The sequence below is a fragment of the Aricia agestis genome, chromosome 13, assembly GCF_905147365.1.
Source record: "Aricia agestis chromosome 13, ilAriAges1.1, whole genome shotgun sequence".
Lineage (NCBI taxonomy): Eukaryota > Metazoa > Arthropoda > Insecta > Lepidoptera > Lycaenidae > Aricia > Aricia agestis.
In genome coordinates, this window is record NC_056418.1 from 12,626,538 (window position 1) to 12,645,230 (window position 18,693).

The 18,693-nt window shown below is 35.5% G+C and overlaps 1 protein-coding gene across 6 annotated transcripts in view; it reads left to right on the forward strand.

Annotated features, from left to right (window-relative positions):
* LOC121732969 (POU domain, class 6, transcription factor 2) overlaps positions 1 to 18,693 on the forward strand; it is a 163,098-nt gene that overhangs the window by 112,099 nt on the left and 32,306 nt on the right. For 5 of the 6 annotated variants that reach the window (XM_042123012.1, XM_042123017.1, XM_042123015.1 and 2 more), the window contains 4 exons: positions 6,387 to 6,522; positions 7,260 to 7,433; positions 11,345 to 11,482; positions 13,262 to 13,751. In XM_042123012.1, the coding sequence (XP_041978946.1) occupies positions 6,387 to 6,522; positions 7,260 to 7,433; positions 11,345 to 11,482; positions 13,262 to 13,751 (938 nt within the window). The remainder of the gene's footprint in view (positions 1 to 6,386; positions 6,523 to 7,259; positions 7,434 to 11,344; positions 11,483 to 13,261; positions 13,752 to 18,693) is intronic. The other variant, XM_042123014.1, reaches the window with a different exon arrangement.

Below are 18,693 nucleotides of genomic sequence, written 5' to 3' on the forward strand. Positions count from 1 at the left end.
AGCTCGCCCGGCCGCACTTTATTTCTGTGTCCGGCCGTCTCGTCCGACGCTTAGACGAAGCAATTAAAGTCGTCCGCGAGCGGGCGGACGAACTCGACTTTCCCTGTAACGGGCTGTTATTTCACGATTTAAAATCGGTTCTCGACCCGTTAATGACGCGAGTACAAGTGCAGATCGGCGGCTCCGTTCGGCCGCGGACCAATCTATTTAATAACCCCCGCCGGTGACACCCCGCCCGGCGGCCATCGCCAATTTTAACCCCCTCGCCCCCTAGCACCCGCCCTGAAAAAAATCCGGAGCGTTTTAAAATTAATGAGTAAAAATCTACACATACGCGCGCGTGCGTGTGTGCCGACCGTCCGGCGCCGGACCGATCGCCGGTCCATTAGGACGGACCGGCCGAGAAAAAATGGGGGACAAATTGAAAATTCGTCCGTCCCGGCGCTAATTCCGGCGAAACGGCGCGCCGCGAAGCGAAAGCAGTTAGATAACATTTGTAGAGGCGCGGGCGGCGGGGGGGTCGCCCCTACGCAACGGCGTTTTTATTTTGGCCGGCCTTTGCCCCCACGCCCCCTCTCGACCGACTTCATCTGAATAATTACTGATTTTTTCGTGTACCGCTGATTATTTCGAATGTTATTTGCCGGTGATAATTTTTCCGCCGCCCCGTTTGTCCATTTCGGTTAGCCGGGCTCGTTCCGAGCGAATTTCATTTTAAATATTTTCCGTCTAAAGTCTCACAAAGTCCACATTCCTCGCGAATTCGTAACGCACACCCATCTCGACATTTAGAAGGAAACGACGCTTTGGACGTCCTGACCTCAGTGTAATTAAATTACAATAAAATATGTTTTTGCGAGAACAAAACTACGATTACGCAAGAATCCGTTACTCAACTAATGGCAGATTAAAATTGGCGCTCCATAAATAACATCTAGGATTAAAAGTTTGGCCACTCCTGATGTCGTAACATCGGGAGTGGCCGAATCGAATTTTTTAAATTATTGCCTTTTGTTATGTGTGTATTGTATAAATTAGTAAAATCGGCCAAGGTTATTTGAAAATGAACCACAAATACATGAATAAATTTAAATTAATATGTAGTCCTAACTAACTTATGATAACTTTCTTGGACTATTAAGAACTTTTTTTCATGTAAGTATTACCAATTCAAAGATAGACAAATCTACGTACATATATCCTAAATTAACAGCCAAAAATTTTAATTCTAGAGAATACAATTTTTCTGTAAAAAGTTACTCGTATAAGAAAGTAAAATTCATCCCAATCCCAAATCCCGTTCGAGAAACTTTCCAAAACAAGCCAAAACACTCAAATTAAAATATCGAAAGGATCAAAAATTAATTAACTGATGTTTATAAGATTCGGGATTAAGTAGAAAAGTTTTTAAAAAACTTCGCGCGAACTTCTCCGGCTAACAATTAAACTCAATTAAAATACTAATCAAAAACTCTAATTATTATGCTTATTCGACAAGTGACAAGCGGCGCCCGTGGCGATCGCTTTGGCAAGGATTTCGGAGGGGCAGCTCCCACCCCCGGGGGGCCGCATTTTTTTCCCGCCACCACCGAAGGGGTTGATTTTTTAAACTGATGACGCGCTTTCATTCTGCGCTGTGCGAGTTGCCGCGCGGCTGTATGTGTAGCGATCGTCGATAAATAAATAAAAAAAAATGTGCCCGCTTTGTCGATAGTCGTTTCCTCCGGTATCGCTCGAAACTACGATAGAAAACTTTTCAAACTTTTTCACGCGGGTAGTGTCGATAACGAGTGCTTGTATTTCTAATTATTCGCGGTGACTCGGTATTAGATTTGTCCGAAGTTTGCCCGATGTCGGAAGTTGTCTTCGGAATGTTCAGACGGACGGAGTGACAAATTTGAAACTCTGAAAATTCAACGCGAGGAGAGAATGACATTATCCTTTGTAAGTTTTTAAAATTGTTGTAATTTTATGAAGTGTTAATTGTAACTTTAAAGTTTAATTAATTTTAATTAGGTGCAAAATGAAATATCTTTCAAAGTGTAAACTTTCAACAAAATATTTTTTCTGTCTTTTAAATTACTTACATATTAAGTAGTCATTATGTACGAAGGTACTTATAATAATAATAGTTAGTAAATGTTTTATTTATTCTGTAAATTTTAAAACATTTTTGAAAAAGTGACTACCTAGTTAAAATCACAATATTATTTTCATAATTTAACTTTAAATAACCTTTAAAATATACAGAAAATTACTAGAACTGGACAATTTTAAAAACTAAATTTTAAAATTTTTAACAAAATGAAATTAAAAATTCACAGAATTCCAAATTGAAATCATTGACAAAACTTTTTGTCGATGATATAATTAAAATTTAGTTTTTATTCAGCATCAGTCTCTACTCTCTTACAACAAGATTAAGCAATAATTCGCATAAAATATTACCGTTTTCTGCATAATTTTAAGTGCAATAAAAAGTGTTAAAACTTTTATAAGCAAAAGACTTAAACGCAAACAAAAATCATTGTAATGCGTAATTTACGGGGTTCAATGACAATTTTAGTGTTTTATTTTCGTAAATTTGGAAAATTTTTAAAATATATTTTTTTAATTAAGTAAACAAAAGACTTCAGAGGTAAGTTTATGTGCTGAAACTTAAATATAATACATTAAATTAAATATCAAATTAGACATAAAATATTATGTCCAGATACAGTACAATTACAGTATACATTAATTATTTTCTCAATTTGATAAAATGTGGGCAATAAGAGGACCGGACCAAGATACTGTTGAGACAGATAAAACATTTCATTAATATACACAAGTAAATAAATTAAATGTCCGTTTGTAACGTCAGTTTAAGTACCAACTTTTTAATTATTATTTTTTTCACTATTTTACTATCAATGACTAAATTAAGTTTAAAAGTCTAAATTTAGGGACTATAGGACCTAGTCAGAGTTACTTAAAAGCAAACAAAAATGAAATTACATTTTTAACTGTTGTTTTCTGTGCAAACTGCTTTGTTATTATTAAAGTAGAACCAACTGTAACTTTATCTAATTCTGTTTAGTATAAAATATGACAGAAGAAGTATAATCTCTAATCAAAATACTATAAATGCGAAAGTATGTCTTTTATAAATTATAATTCTACAATTAAAAAAAAACTATAAATACGAAAATGTATGTCTGTCATCGAGCGTTACCTCGTCACGCTAAATCTGCTTGCTGCACCGATTTTAATGAAATTGTGATATGGTAGATTCTTTGTTGTTGGGAAAGGGACTGAAGATATATATTTTTACCAGATCTACGTGGGAGAGCCATGCTTCGGCACGAATGGGCCGGCTCGACCGGAGAAATACCACGTTCTCACAGAAAACCGGCGTGAAACAGCGCTTGCGCTGTGTTTCGCCGAGTGAGTGAGTTTACCGGAGGCCCAATCCCCTACCCTATTCCCTTCCCTTCCTGTCCCTACCCTCCCCTACTACCTTATTCCCTCTTAAAAGGCCGCTCCTGCAGCTCTTCTGATGCTGCGAGTGTCCATGGGCGACGGAAGTTGCTTTCCATCAGGTGACCCGTTTGCTCGTTTGCCCCCTTATGTCATTAAAAAAAAAAGATGACGCCTGCAACTCCGTTGCACCAAAATTAATTTATCGCGCAGGAACCGTACATTTTCCCGGGATAAAAAGTGTCCTTTCCTGAAACTCAAAGTATATCCATAGCAAATTTCAGCCAAATCGGTTCAGCGGTTGGGGCGGGAAGAGGTAACAGACAGACGGACACACTTTCGCATTTAGGTATAATATTAGTAAGTATAGTATAGTATGGATTTTTTGTCTTGGGATAAACCATATTTTTGGCGTTTTATATTTTACGATCTTTTTCCCGCGGCTTCGCTCGCGTTAAGAAGTATTATTATATACAAACTTTCATCCCCTATTTTAACCCCTTGGGGTTGGAATTTATCAAAATCCTTTCTTAGCGGATGCCTTCGTCATAACATCTACCTGCATGCAAAATTTCAGCCTATAGATAGATTTTCGAGCAACATCTATTACAATATTTATTAAATTAACAAGCCAAGTCGCAGGTAATAACTTGTTAATATAACGAGTATTTCGTTAATACTTTTGCCAATTAAAAAGGCCGATAAACATTCTAATTACGCAGCTCACTTAATATTGAATTTAAGAACCACATTAATTACAACAAGAAAAAGTGTTTATCTATGATTGTTTTTTTCTTTTTTCCATTCAAAAGTGGTCGGACTATTGACTTATTCGAGCATTTGTTTCTTTTATTATTGATAGCGATCTATTTCAAGTTGAAAATAGCATTTACAATTAATGCAAACGTTGCTGTAACATATTTTAGACTAAAAAAAGAGATAAAAGATAAGTATGTAAGTAATATGAAAATTAGAAATGTAATAAAAAGTTTAACCAGGCCACTTTCAAATTATATTCTGGCACTGAATTTCAATAACGCTCAAAACTGTAGTACTATATATAAGACAACAATACACACACCACCACCACAGAAGATAATATTATATGGTTCATTATTGTTTCTTATGTAGAGTCCGAAAGTTTTCCTTTAATCAAATTATGTCTTTCTTGAATGAGTTGTGTTTCATGTTTTAGTTAGGATTTAAATTCATAAAAACATACATGAAAATTGAAAACATATATCTTAACTTACTCTTATGACGTATACTTTACTTTATTTCTATTTATGTAAGACTGTTTGGAGACCCCAAAAAACGAAAATAAATAAATAACAGAGAAAAATCAGACCGTGGTCCCATTTTAGAAGTCTGCTATTTTTAACAGCTACGCCGTAGCAGCTTCTTTTCCGCTATAAGAGACTAGCTGTCCCGGCAAACGTTGTTTTGCCATGAAATGATTTTCCCTGTATTCCTGCTTTTCTCTTGAAGTTTTTTCTATTTTTATTTTCTATAAACCTCACGTAGCCCGAGACCTTTACTACGAATGTAAAACCGTGGAAATCGGTTCGTGCGTCCTGGAGTTATAGCATCAGGAAGGAAAACCCGACCGACCCGATATTTTTATATATATTAGATTACTTTTAGTCAATGACTTAAGAAGCAGTAGAGATATTTGCTTTTAGTTTGACTACCTACTAAAGTTAAGTCTACGGTAAAGTTTTTAAAATTAGGTTACTTTCACTTCAATAAAATTATTATTGTCACTGCTACATCTGTCTGACGGTTGTAGCAGAGTAGACAGAATGATACAGTCCCCGCGTTCCATTTGATGTTAAAAACGATCAAAACGCTCAAAATGCCTCCTATTTTGAGCGTTTTGATCGTTTTGAACATCAAATGGAACGCGGGGAGTATGCCGACTTAGAACTGATGTTGAAATTTTTAAATTTGACGTATTATGACGAAAATCGTCGCTAGGGTTGTTAACCTGTTACCTACGAATTTAAAACTATGACATATTCGCTGGACGTGTTCCTCTTTGGTCGTATTGTTGTTAGTGTTTTGGCACATGAGATTAAAATTGTCAGAATCCAATTTTGAAATCTTTATTTTAAATATTTAAAAATAAATTAAATCAGCCAGCGCGAGGCACATTCCGTTCATAATCCTAGTGAAACCCGACGAATTTGAGAGATATTGAAACATGTCCGTCTCTTTGCAGTCGAACTACTGGTCGTTATGTCTATTGTGGTTGTAGCTCTGGTTGTAGCAATGACAGTTTGACAGTTAGCATGAGCGCTTTCGCACTACGTCAGATCCGAACTGTTGCATTCCGAACCTGTAAAAATATTGTCCTCAGTAAACATACGATAGCTGACGCACAGGTTCCGGGTCCGGATCAGGACAGATGGCGGACGTACGTAGTTTGGTCGCGTTTTGTCAAACCCAACCGATCGCGACTAATATTGAATCACTGACCTCCATTATTAAAGTACGCTGGACTTATGATACTCACCTGCTTTATGTGCCTATTTGAAGCGGAATCAGCGCCCCCAATGCGGGGAAAGAGAACTACATCTAACGTAAATTGCAAATGGCCGTTTAATCGTTATTGGTTGGCATCACTAGTTCTTAGTACACTTACTACTGCTATCAGCGCCAATATGGCGACTTTCAAACGGCATTTTTACGCCAGATTTAGTTCTCTTCCCCCGCGTTGGGGGCGCTGATTCCGCTTCAAATAGGCACAAAAAATAGCTGTCATTTCAAAGGGTATCATAAGTCCAGCGTACTTGTATAATGGAGGTCAGAGTATTGAATCGACAACCGACCAAATGATGTATGTCCGTATTTGAATCAATTCATTCGGTGGTACATTTTTTTAATTGTTTTTCCATACAAAATGAGTAAGTGTGTCTGTCCGTCAGCAGGCGGAGTCGGACCGGAGCGGCGCCAGCTCGCCGGAGGGCGGCGGCCGGGAGCCCCGCACCCCCCGCGCGCCGCGCACCCCCCACACCCCGCACCCGCGCTCGCCCGAGCCGCACAGGCACGTGAATGGCTCCAGTGAGTTCGTACAACCCTTATTACCTCTTTAGTAGAACATTAGACCCTAAGAAGTAGCCGTAAGAGACGATTATCGTTGCCTAAAGAACTCTTTGTTGGAAAGTTACGAGAGAATCCCTAAGAATGACCTTCTTACCGATGATTACCGTCGCCCAAAGAAGTGACTTACTAAGAGCTTTACTTGCTTGCCGTACAGGCAATGGCTCCAGTGAGTTCGTACAACCCTTATTACCTCTTTAGTAGCAGATTAGAAGAGTAAAACCCTAATGCCATGATCACACCTAACGAGTGGCGAGAGAGTGCCCTCGGCTGAGCACCCTCTAGCCACTGATCAAGGCATAAGATGCAGAGAGACGATTACCGTCACTCGAAGAAGAGTATTTTACCAGGCTTTACTCTTGCTGGTCTTTTTTGTCTAGAATTAGAAAAGGCTAGAACTGTAAGGAATCACTTCATAAAAGATAATCACCGTCGTCTAAAGATGAGATAAGATACCGACCTGCCATAACAACCATATACCTGCAACAGACACAATAAATTTTCCAGGCGTTATTTTCTGGTGACGTCCACCCAAGATCAAAAAGACTTTTGTTGGTCATTCCTATTTTGGACATAAAGGTTCAGTATTCAAAATCTCCTTTGACCAAAATAAAATGGCAAATGGCAAGCACCTATGCACCAAGGCAGCATCTTTCTCTACCATAAACACAAAACCTCAACTATCTCCTCTGTTCCAGTGGCGTCGATGTTCCAAAACCTGCAGAACCTGGCTAACATGCAGAACATGCCGATGTCCCAGCAGCAAATGTCACAGCAGATGTCCCAACTGGCTGCCAACCTCCAGGGCCTGACGTCTATGCCGAACAACCCGGTCATCAACTCCCCGCTCAATCTGAGTGTCAGCGCACCAGGTAAAGACTTGACGCTAGTCTAGATTCTAGATTATGATTTGATTGAATAAGGCAACAGCCTTCAAAGCTCGACCAACAACAAGCCAAAAAGTAAAGTTATGACTTTTTGCCACCTGGCGTAAAGTTCTCGGTCATATGCGTGAGTGCTTCAGATTATAATCGTTCTGGATTAAACTGAACAAACCTAATATTAGATGTTACAGCTGGCTTACAAGCTCTATAGTCTATGGCCTGTCTAAACCAAATAAGCGGGCCAGATTGGGACTTATTTAGGTAGCTAGAGCACTGGCAGTGCCGGACTGCCCAACAACGATGCATATTTATCGCCTTCTTATTTAATAAGCGCAAATGACAATTAAATGAACGCTTACCAGGTGAAACCAGATAAAATATTCCTCCTATATATTAAATATAATATTGAACCTTTACTGTTTTGTTGAAATAAAAATTTATTGGTATAAATTTTGGATCTAAAATTTTTTGTTGCATACTAGAGGTAAGTTGCAATATGAAAGATTGTAGTTTTTTCCTATATTTGTGATTATCTTTAGATTATGTTATAATATTGAAATTACTTACATAGAAGCTAAAATAATCTTCCGACCTGCCACCTGATCAGCTCTGAGGAAATTCCTGTCAAATGAGCTAACACCTTATTAGCCGGAGTGTATTAGCCGCAAGCATGATTAGCTGCTAAATTGATTATAATTTAATGATAGCTTGCGACTACTAAGTACTAAATAGGTATCCAGGCTAATATACTAATATTATAAATGCAACTGTGTGTATATCTGTCACCTCTTCACGCCCAAACCGCTGAACCGATTTTGCTGAAATTTGGTATACTTCGAGTCCCGTGAAAGGACATAGGATATTTTTTAATTTAATTCTATACGTGGGAGAGCCATGCTTCAGCACGAATGGGCCGGCTCGACCGGAGAAATACCACGTTCTCACAGAAAACCGGCGTGAAACAGTGCTTGCGCTGTGTTTCGCCGAGTGAGTGAGTTTACCGGAGGCCCAATCCCCTACCCTAATCCCTTCCCTACCCTCCCTTCCCATCCCTACCCTCCCCTATTACCCTATTCCCTCTCAAAAGGCCGGCAACGCACCTGCAGCTCTTATGATGCGACGGAAGTTGCTTTCCATCAGGTGAAACGTTTGCTCGTTTGCCCCCTTATTTCATTAAAAAAAATGTTAATAAACTTTAATAAACGAATTTTGAAGCGAATTGAAGTTACGGGCGTCATTTAGTAGAAATCGGAATATAATCTTGAGCAAAAGTGTCCTAATTTCAAAGTCAGTTTAGGCTAAAATGTGGCGTGTTCGTCATAATATATATATTTTTTTAAACGTTTATTCCAAACCCAAAATACAAAAGTGGCTTAAAATAGTTTCCCGCCAAACTAAAAAGTTTATTGGCAGGTACGCGCTCTTAACATTTTGTTAATTTATCAATACTAATCTATATCACTAAAACTAAATTATATAATAAACTTCAAACCGTATTTCTATAATCTAATATTTTAGTACTTATACATTTATATTTGTTAAGTTTTCTAATCGCACATTATGTTACGTGCTTTTTAGGTAGCACTGTTCATTTTTATATCCAAAGATCCCCACTTTAGGAGCTCCTTAAAGAATAAACGTTTTCTGGCATTCCTTAATCAAAAAAGTACTGTTTATCAGAGCGAAGGTTCAGACTTTCCGATTCTCACAACTTAATTTCAAACGTTAATCGTTTTAATCAAAACCTTTAGCCGTCTAATTATCTAGGTAACACGGATCGTGCATTTAACCGGGATTTAACCCAAACCATAATTAGGTGATTACCGAAACCAATCGATTAAAGAAACCAAGATTATGCCCGCCCATTAAAAAAACCCTATTATGATAATAATTATACCACGAAAGTATCATTATACTTTTATTGTCTGGTACTAATTATACATTTTTGTTGGGAATTAATGCAAGAACATTTGTTTCAAAATCTGAAATGTCATGGTATAAATGGGTATGCTAATGCGGACTGTAATGGGCTTGTGTTTAATTTTTTTGGTGAATTAAGGGGCGATTACACGTTTCTGCGGGTGAGGTGTTAAAGGAAATTGAGTCGTATTAACTGGGTATAGAGTAAAAATTTGTGAACACGTGCATATCAAATACATTGATAGCGGGCGGCGCGTTTGAAGTTTTGGCGTTCAACGGTATTTTGTTTGTGAATTTGTCTTGGTCTGCGTCGAAATCTCGTTTAGACGTAATTTATAAATGTTTATAATCACGAGAAGAAAGCTCAATTGTTGCCATGTCTAATTCGGATATTTTTATCTTGGGAATATTGTATCTATTATTGTTAATTAGTTATTTGGTACTGAACTATAATTTAACCGTGTTTTGTAGATGATTTCTCAAATATTTAATAGCACAAATTTTTTTCTCGGTAACTTTGAAGTATAAAGAGAGCTAAAAGTTAAACATTTTGTATTTTTTTAATATGCAGCCGCTTTTTATTTTGTTCTCTATTTTTAAAAGTTACATAGTCACAAATCATTTAAAAAAAGAGAGTTTTAAAAAGAAAAAAACTCAATTCATCGGCCAGTCTATAAAATGTACCACCTAGTCGGTTTAACCTTTAACCATCTGAAAGAACTCGGAAACCCAATCGAGTGTGACAGAAATAGGACGACTCTATGTAATAATGACTTACTCAAAGGTTAGAAATATCAAAATTAACTGATAATTAACATTAAAGATTATGGTCATCAGAAGTGAGGGTAGTTAAATAAAAAATATATAGACGATAGAATATGTTTATTGTCGGTCCAAGGCCCTACCACTGGTTCAGTGACCTTCCCACCGAGAAGAACCAGCAAGAAACTCGGTGGGTCTAAATATTCTTTTCAACAGTATAAATTACAATACAAAACACAGTACACACAACAATCAAGTCACTAACAATAATAGCAAAGGCATAACCAATAATCAAATAACATTTAAGTAATATTATCCACCTAATAATCACAAAGCAACACAAATACAATAAAATATGGCGGATAATAATTACAATAGAAAAGTACTTAACTCACTGTTCAGTCGTCTCCAGGTCACCAGGGAAAAGTGACCTAATTACGACTTTCTATGGCTTATATATCCCGGGTTTGGCTTTGACCAGGGGATATTTCCATCTATTGGCTAAACCCATTGACCAATCAAAACAAGTCAATATTATGTCTTGTATGATATTTTAATTATTAAATATTATTTGAATTTGACCGGAAATATTCCCTTTATCCAATCAGCCAACCATAACATTTCTATTGGATAATACAATGTCTGAGCCCTCAAAACGTTTTATTTCTCATTTAAGTATTTATGTTCGAAATATCCTAGATATTTCGAACAATACATTTATAACATATCTTTAATTGAAACAATATTATAAATAACAACTTCTAACTGAAATAAACATTAAGTGTCGATAATTAGATAAATAAGTATCTAAATGAACCAAAACTTCCTTATCATGTTTCACAGATAATAATCATTTTTATCTACTTGGAGGTGCATATTTCACAGATAACAAATACTTTCATCTTCTTCGAGGTACAGCTAAATAACCTAGTTATTTGCCACATTTTTGATAACCTTACTTTTCAAAATTATTGTAATTTCTTTAATCCTTTGTTTAATTGTTACTATTATAATCTCAATTCTATATTGTTATTTCATTTTCTAACAAGTGCATATATACGTCTACGATAACTAAATAACATAAAAACTAAAAGGATTCAGAACTCTAACTCTACAAACTAGACAATAGACATCCTTAAAACCCACAAAACCCATCCAAACCCGTAACACAAGGATGGGCATACCCACGAAACCCATCTAACCAGCCACCATTCCAGGCATGGGGTCACCAAACCCGGTGAACAACAACATGCTACCGCCCGCCATGCCGTCGCCGATGCCGCAGCTGATCCTGGCTTCGGGGCAGCTGGTGCAGGGGATCCAGGGCGCCCAGCTCCTCATACCCACGTCGCAGGGTAAGTACTCTATACTTCTCTAGTCATCACAAATTGGACCAAGACAATGGGCTAAACCATTGGGTCAATATTATGTAGAGACGTACTTGGTGGTATCAGAGTAAACAGAACTAACGAGTAGGGCGACTCAGAAGAGATCTCGATACGTTTGACGTACCTAGTATGTTATATCGGCCGGCACGCGCCGTACTTATTAAAGTTTGTGCGTTTTATGATGATATGCGTGACACATTATAATTGACAATAGTAGTTACCTCACAAAAATTAATCGATAGTTTAAAAATATCGAATCACTTCGTAAAGGAATTGTACTTAATCGAAATTATCGATTTCGTACTGACATTTCAGTGGTGCCGGCGATTTAAGATGGCCGCCCTTTTTTATCGATTTGATTTCGATTCAACCGAGTCAATATCTATTGACATAAGTTCCATTTCATGCATATGACATTTTTCAAATGTTTTCGTAACAATAATTTTATACTCCTATTTCACAGTTAATATTTATAATTTTTATTAATAAGTTAGCATTTAGCATCTTTTCATTTTTATTCATTTACAATTATAGGAAACATTTGTTTTTGTAGATGGAATATAATTTATTATATTTTGATTTTTTTTGTTTTCTTGTAAAAAAAACCCGTAGCAAGGAACATGAAAACTGTCACCCATATCATCTTAGAACGCACAAACTATAGTGTGTTTTACTCAGCATTGTTAAACATGTCGAAAGTGACAGTCGCGCCCAACTCGCGTATATTCGCCCGTTTGTTTAAAGTCGAGATACTCCTTAGTTCTGTCTACTCTGGTGGTATGTTAGTAGCGATTGGTGCCAAAGACGGCTGGTCAACTGAATGTTGTCATCTAAAGCAAAAGTTGATCTTAGTCTATAGTCTATTTTTATTTTTAATTGAGCTGCATAAGGATTATTTACTACAGAAGCTAAATATACGCCATTTTATTCCAAATTGTATTTAAATCAAACACTCATTGTAAAAATGCAGCGTTGCATCTAATCATAATATCATGTTTTCAGCGGAACCTTAGAAAAGCCGTAGCTAAGCAACGCTAGTAACTTATTGTTAAGTACGTTGTTAGTTGCTACCATAATACAGTTTTCCCTCGTTAATATTCTAATCTGTGTATAAGATATTTATGTAATAAACTGTTGTGGCCTTTCAGCGAGTTGCTTATGGGCAGTAAAGAATTCCTTTCAGCCAATATTACAGGACTTTCGGGTGCATTTTACCGCCAATATTATACACTAAGGACAAAATATTTTAATAGAGTATTGAGGAGGTAAGGTTATTAGGATGCTAAATTTGGGACATTTTCAAGGCAAAAGGATGCCTATAAGCTAGAGGAGATTTTATCATTTGAAGCAAAGCCTTGTTGTAATTCCAATCAGTAATTCTCATTAGAGGATTAGGTTGGTGGAAAACATGTAGCTAAAGTATGTACTAGATATTTCTCACAACTTTTAAGCGAATATACCTAAGATTTTCTGCAGTAAAAAGCTTATATTATGTCCATCTTCGTAGTTAACTGTATGTTGTGTCATATTTTATAACATCCCTCAAGTTTCAATCTTCCTTTAATTAAAAAGCTTATGTCCATGTTCATAGTTAACTGTACGTATGTTCCAAATTTTATAAAATCCCTCAATTTTCAATGCTTCTCCTTTGATGCAAACAGATCTTTCTTCCCATACCTTCTTATTATGATTAGATGTTCATATAAAGCTGGGAAACAATTTATAAATCCCACATTTTGTCAACAGGGATAGCGACGCAGACGATCCTAACGATACCAGTAAACCACGTCAACTCCAACGACCAGATGGTGAACCTGGCGCTCAACAACGGCCAAGTTGTGTCCACCTCGCTAGCCAACCTTCAAGCGATGGCCCAACCCCACCAGCTCATCAACTCCAACCAGCAGCAGAACATAAGGCCGAACATGCTGAACCCGACGCTTTCAAACGCGTTGCTCAATCCAGGATTACCAAACTTCCTGTCGAACGGCACGAACGCCCAGGAGTTGTTACAAGCGTTGCAGCAGCAGCAGCAGCAGCAGCCATCGAACCACAACCTGCTGCAAACGGTGCAACAGAACAACATGCCGCAACAGATGCAGGGGAGACGGTCGTCGTCGCCCCGACCGGACAGACATTACAAGGAGAGAGAGAATTTCGAGAGGTTCGTGCAAGGGACCCGGGAAAGGACCGAGAGAGAAAACGTTGGATCGGCAGCCATGAACAGCATCAACAGGTAGGCATTGTTTTATTGTTGAGTGATTTATTTTCTTCAATGTAGTTGCGTTAAAAAGTGATCATTTTGCATATAAGTTGCTGAAATGTACATTTGGAAATCTTAAGCTTTTTATTCTTAAAGAAAATATTGTTTAGCTTTAGCAGTGTTCCAATCGTAAATAATGACTACTCTATGTTATAATATTAATATGTATGATACATAATAATATACTATTGATCAGTAAGTACCTAAAGCTTTTTAACTAGCCAATAACAGCGACCAAAACTTAGTCTCTTATAAAACTTATACGACTCCAGTAAAATCTTGATCTTTTATAATTATTGTATCACGAATCACCGCTTTAAATGCTTTAATATACCAACGAGAATATGTTAATAATATACGAGTGTATATCATTATAAGGGTTAATGCAAACTAGAGCTAAGTACAGATAGAAGAATAATAAAGTAATTTCATGTTGGTCTGCTGACGGGCAGCTGATTAGTGCGGCAGGATCGCGGCAGGTTCGCGCCAGCAATTACACTCATTGTCACATGCCATAGGTTACCCTAGCTCAGATATGGCATATAAGTATTGAAGAATTTATGTGCCAAGGAGCAAAGAATTATGTGCCATAGAATAAGTAGGTTAGACATGGCATAAGTTATTGATGAATTTACGTGCCAATGATAGGAATAAAGAATGGGCATTGTCCAAAAAAAATCACATGTACTTTTTATATTTTTTTTCGTTAAATAGGGTATTTTAAGAATATAAATTAAATAATTTTGAAATTTATTGCCTAGTTTTTTCTCAATAAATTTTTAAAGTTTCGCTCTGACGTCATCATCGGCGGCTAATTGACCTCTGCAGTATGTTTTAAATTTCCTTTCAATCTTATTTATAATGGCTGGTTCGTCAAATGCAAGTTCTCATTATGTAAAAGCTGATACGAGAAGCTTACCAAAAGTTCGAAACGTAATGTTGGTCGAATTTATTGCTAATTTAACGCCATTGAAGGTCAAACAAAGGTTAAACATATTTGTTCAAAAATATAAGTAACTAATGGGTATTTTTTTCGTTTATGTACAGAAAAACGATCACTGACCTTATTCCTCGAAATGTTTTTGTAATGAGCAAAATTTAAAAAAATATGGACAATCCCCATTATGTAATAATAATAATAATAAATTCTTTATTTGCACACACAAAAGAAAAGACAAAAACACAATATAAAAGAGAAAAAAACAAAAGAAGTAACAACAACAAAAAAGGTATAAAAAAATATACAAAATTGTGCAAAAAGGCGGTCTTACTGCTTTAAGCAGTTTCTTCAAGACAACTGATATTCCTTAGGGTAAGCAGATAATATGACATTGCAAGCTCTTGCCATATCATATCTGCTAGGATAGGATAGAGCTAGGTTTGATAACTATGAATTCTATGATAAATATGAATGCTGATAAAATATTATATCCAATAATAAGTTTTAACATAATATAGCACTAGTAGATATATTATAAACCAGAAACAGCAAAATTTTAAAAAATAATTATTGAAATAGCGGCGGCAGGTAAACTAAATTAAATTGTAGAAATAAAATATAAGAATTATAGTTTAGTCATTATTGATTAGATCGAAAGCTTTAATACATGGAGATAGGAATGTGTAGAGGTTGCATGACACCTCTACACATTCCTATCTCTACATCCACACCAACATTTGTCAGCGCCCACGCGGCAAAGCTGATATCTCAAGCAATAGAAAATCAGCTTACTGATAACATTCATTACTACTGTATAATCGGTATATTATACAACTTCAATTACATTGTTTACTATAGTCGATTAAAAAGTAAGTTTTAATGAAAGTTTAAAATAATAAATCAAAATGTGAATGGGAAGAAATAGATTATTTTCATGTTTGACTATAAATTCTTAAATAAAATTTTATTCAAGAGAAAATTTTGGAAATAAGAAAATATTAGTATGAATAGTGAGAGCTTTAATTGGAAGCTCTATTTCGTTTTTATTATATTTTTATTAATTTTTAATTCCTGTCTTACACAATACATAATATTTATTTGAAATTTAGAAGTAAAATATTATAGCTAACCTTCTTATTTACTCTGGAACGTCAAGGTTAAAAAAAAACCGTAAAATTTGTTATTATATATTATAATAACAAATTCTACGGTTTATTTTTAATTGGACGTGTCAAATGTGTACCTACTTAGTATGAATTCAAAGAATAACACTGTAGTACTTCTATCTTATTACAACGACTATCTAGATTTAATTCTAATGAGCAGTAATTACATGACGGTTTCCTACAATTATCGCATAGATAACTTCTTGGAATAATTACGCCTTCTACAGTGTGTTGAGGTGATGAAGGCGCCATCTTTGATTTTTTGCCGCGCTTTCGTATGGTGTGAGAAAAATACCGAAACGATTTCTTGACACCTTCTACTTGTAGAGAACAGTAAGATAATGGTAAATGGTGTACAACTTTTTTATTTATAATTTTACGTTTAGAAAAATTTAATAGACTTCTTTTAAATTAGGAAAATTTTAAATTTATAAAAAGTGCATTTTTTTTTATATTGTAACACTGTACAGTAAATTCATTGCGTTCAGTGTATTATTATAATACATTACACACAATGTACTGTGGCAGCTGACAAGAATAAAGTATATTGTTTTGTAACTGCTAATCATATTTTTCATCAATCAAACTTAATAAACAATATTTTGCACACGTTATAAACAAATGTTTTTGCCAGCTTCTGCCGGCTAATTTAGAATTAAGTTGTAATTGTATGATGGCGCATTAGCATATTAATTCATTTGCTATGGCAACACTAGATCCTATCAGCGGCCCTTGATTATTACACGTCATTATTTACATTGTTCGTTAAAAAAGTAATTAGTGTTGCCAGAAACAAATAGCTTCTGGAAATAGGAGAGAAAAAGGCATGATTTTAAAGAGGCTTACTCATTTGATGATTATATCGATCCGTCAAAAATTTCACATATTATTATTAAAAAGTAAAATAAACAGGATTTATTAAAAAAAAGTGACAGTCTGATATGTATTAAGTTGCTAAATACTAGATGAATTAGAAGTAACACAGTTGTATAAATATAAAAAGTATAAATAAAATAGCTTGTGTACCTACTGAAAAGAAGAAAATTTAATAATTATTTAGAAGCATGTAGGATAAATTGCTTGCAATAAAATACATAATATATTACATATTATATTTCTTTTCACATTTCACGCCTATAACGCTAACATGCATAAATATAACAAAAAATGTACAATATGTTGTAAAACAAGTATACGTACAAAAGAATACCATAAAAGGTTATTTTGAAAAAAGCATTAAGCAAAAACTAATTAGTAATTCAAAAGGGAGCCACAGTCATTATCACACCTCATTAGGCGTTTATTACAGTTTGTTTGATGGGTTTTTTGTTATTTTTTACACGATTCTAAACATTGGTTACAATAAAATAATAGTGGACCTTGTGGCCTTTTTTGAGTTTGTTTGCTTTAGACTTTTGAGTAAAGTTTTATTTCTTACTGCATCCTACTAATATTGAAAATACCAAAGTAGGTATCTGTTTGTTTATTTGGTATCTGTTTATTTAATTGACCATTAAACCGCTTAACCGTTTTAATACTAGCGACCCGCCCCGGCTTCGCACGAGTGTAAAATATATTAAAGCCTATGTCACTCAAGAAATGATTAACATCGACTCAGTAGTTTTTAATTATATTCAATACTACCCGTGGCCCGCATTTAGAAACCATAAAGGATCAAAAATCAAAATGTTTTATTCCAATTAACCCGGTATTGCTAGAGTCAATTTATTTTCCCACTTCTTGCCATCAGATTTTGGTAGACCTATACCTACTTAATTATTGTTTCATCTTGCCGGGAGTTTTCGTACTATACTCGTAAGTTATTTGGAAAAAAAAATATTTAGTTCACTAAAGAATTTAATATATAAGTAGGACACCTTAAGTTCTAAGTTTTAAATCAACATAAAGTCATTATGAACAATTGTAAACAATTAAATATTTCCATAACAATAGCGTTCTCGATCTAAGGGCTTTACATAAATCGTTCGCGATAAAATCGAACACAGACACACATACAATGAGGAAAACGCCGCCATTATGTCTTAATGAGCTATTTTATGCTAATTATAGGCAGGATGTTAAGTAACGCCGATATAATTATGTAAGGATGCTTGTACACTGGAGGTTTCAACGTTTCAAAATTTTCCTTGAGGCTTAGAGAGCAGGGGCGTGCACAGGAATATGACACAGGGTATGCGGAGTAGTCGGTCACTGAACAAAATCTAACCATAATGGTACTGCTAACTGCAAGATGAATCCAGCCTACAAAGGTTTACCATGGCCTATATTAGAGAGATGAATGACTTTAAATAAGGAGAAGGAGAAGAATTAATTGCGAATGATATTAGTACATTCAATTAGGATATTTTATTAAAACAATTATGATAAATTTTGTGGATATATACTTATTTATAGAAATTGCTTTTAGACCAAAATTATAAATAAAATATGGCTGGATATTTTTTGCAAAAGACTTCGTTATTCTAAGCCTCAACGTAGTAACTGCTTTAAAACCACTCTGAGGCTCATGTTTGCTCTTGTAGTAACTGCTACAAAAACCACCAATGTACAAGGTCTCTCAGGTTGATATAATTACGAGTGTAATCTAAGCACCTTACAATTTTCTGGTGACGGCCGCGCGTGACATACTACACTGATGTCATATTAGATATTAATGATTTTAAACAAAGGAAGATTTGGTGTACTTCCATAAGTCGTTTTGTTTTATGTGCTTATTTATATTGTGACTTGGAACAAGTTGTTACAGTAAAAATATTTGCAGCATGCACTATGCTGGCGTCTGTTACTC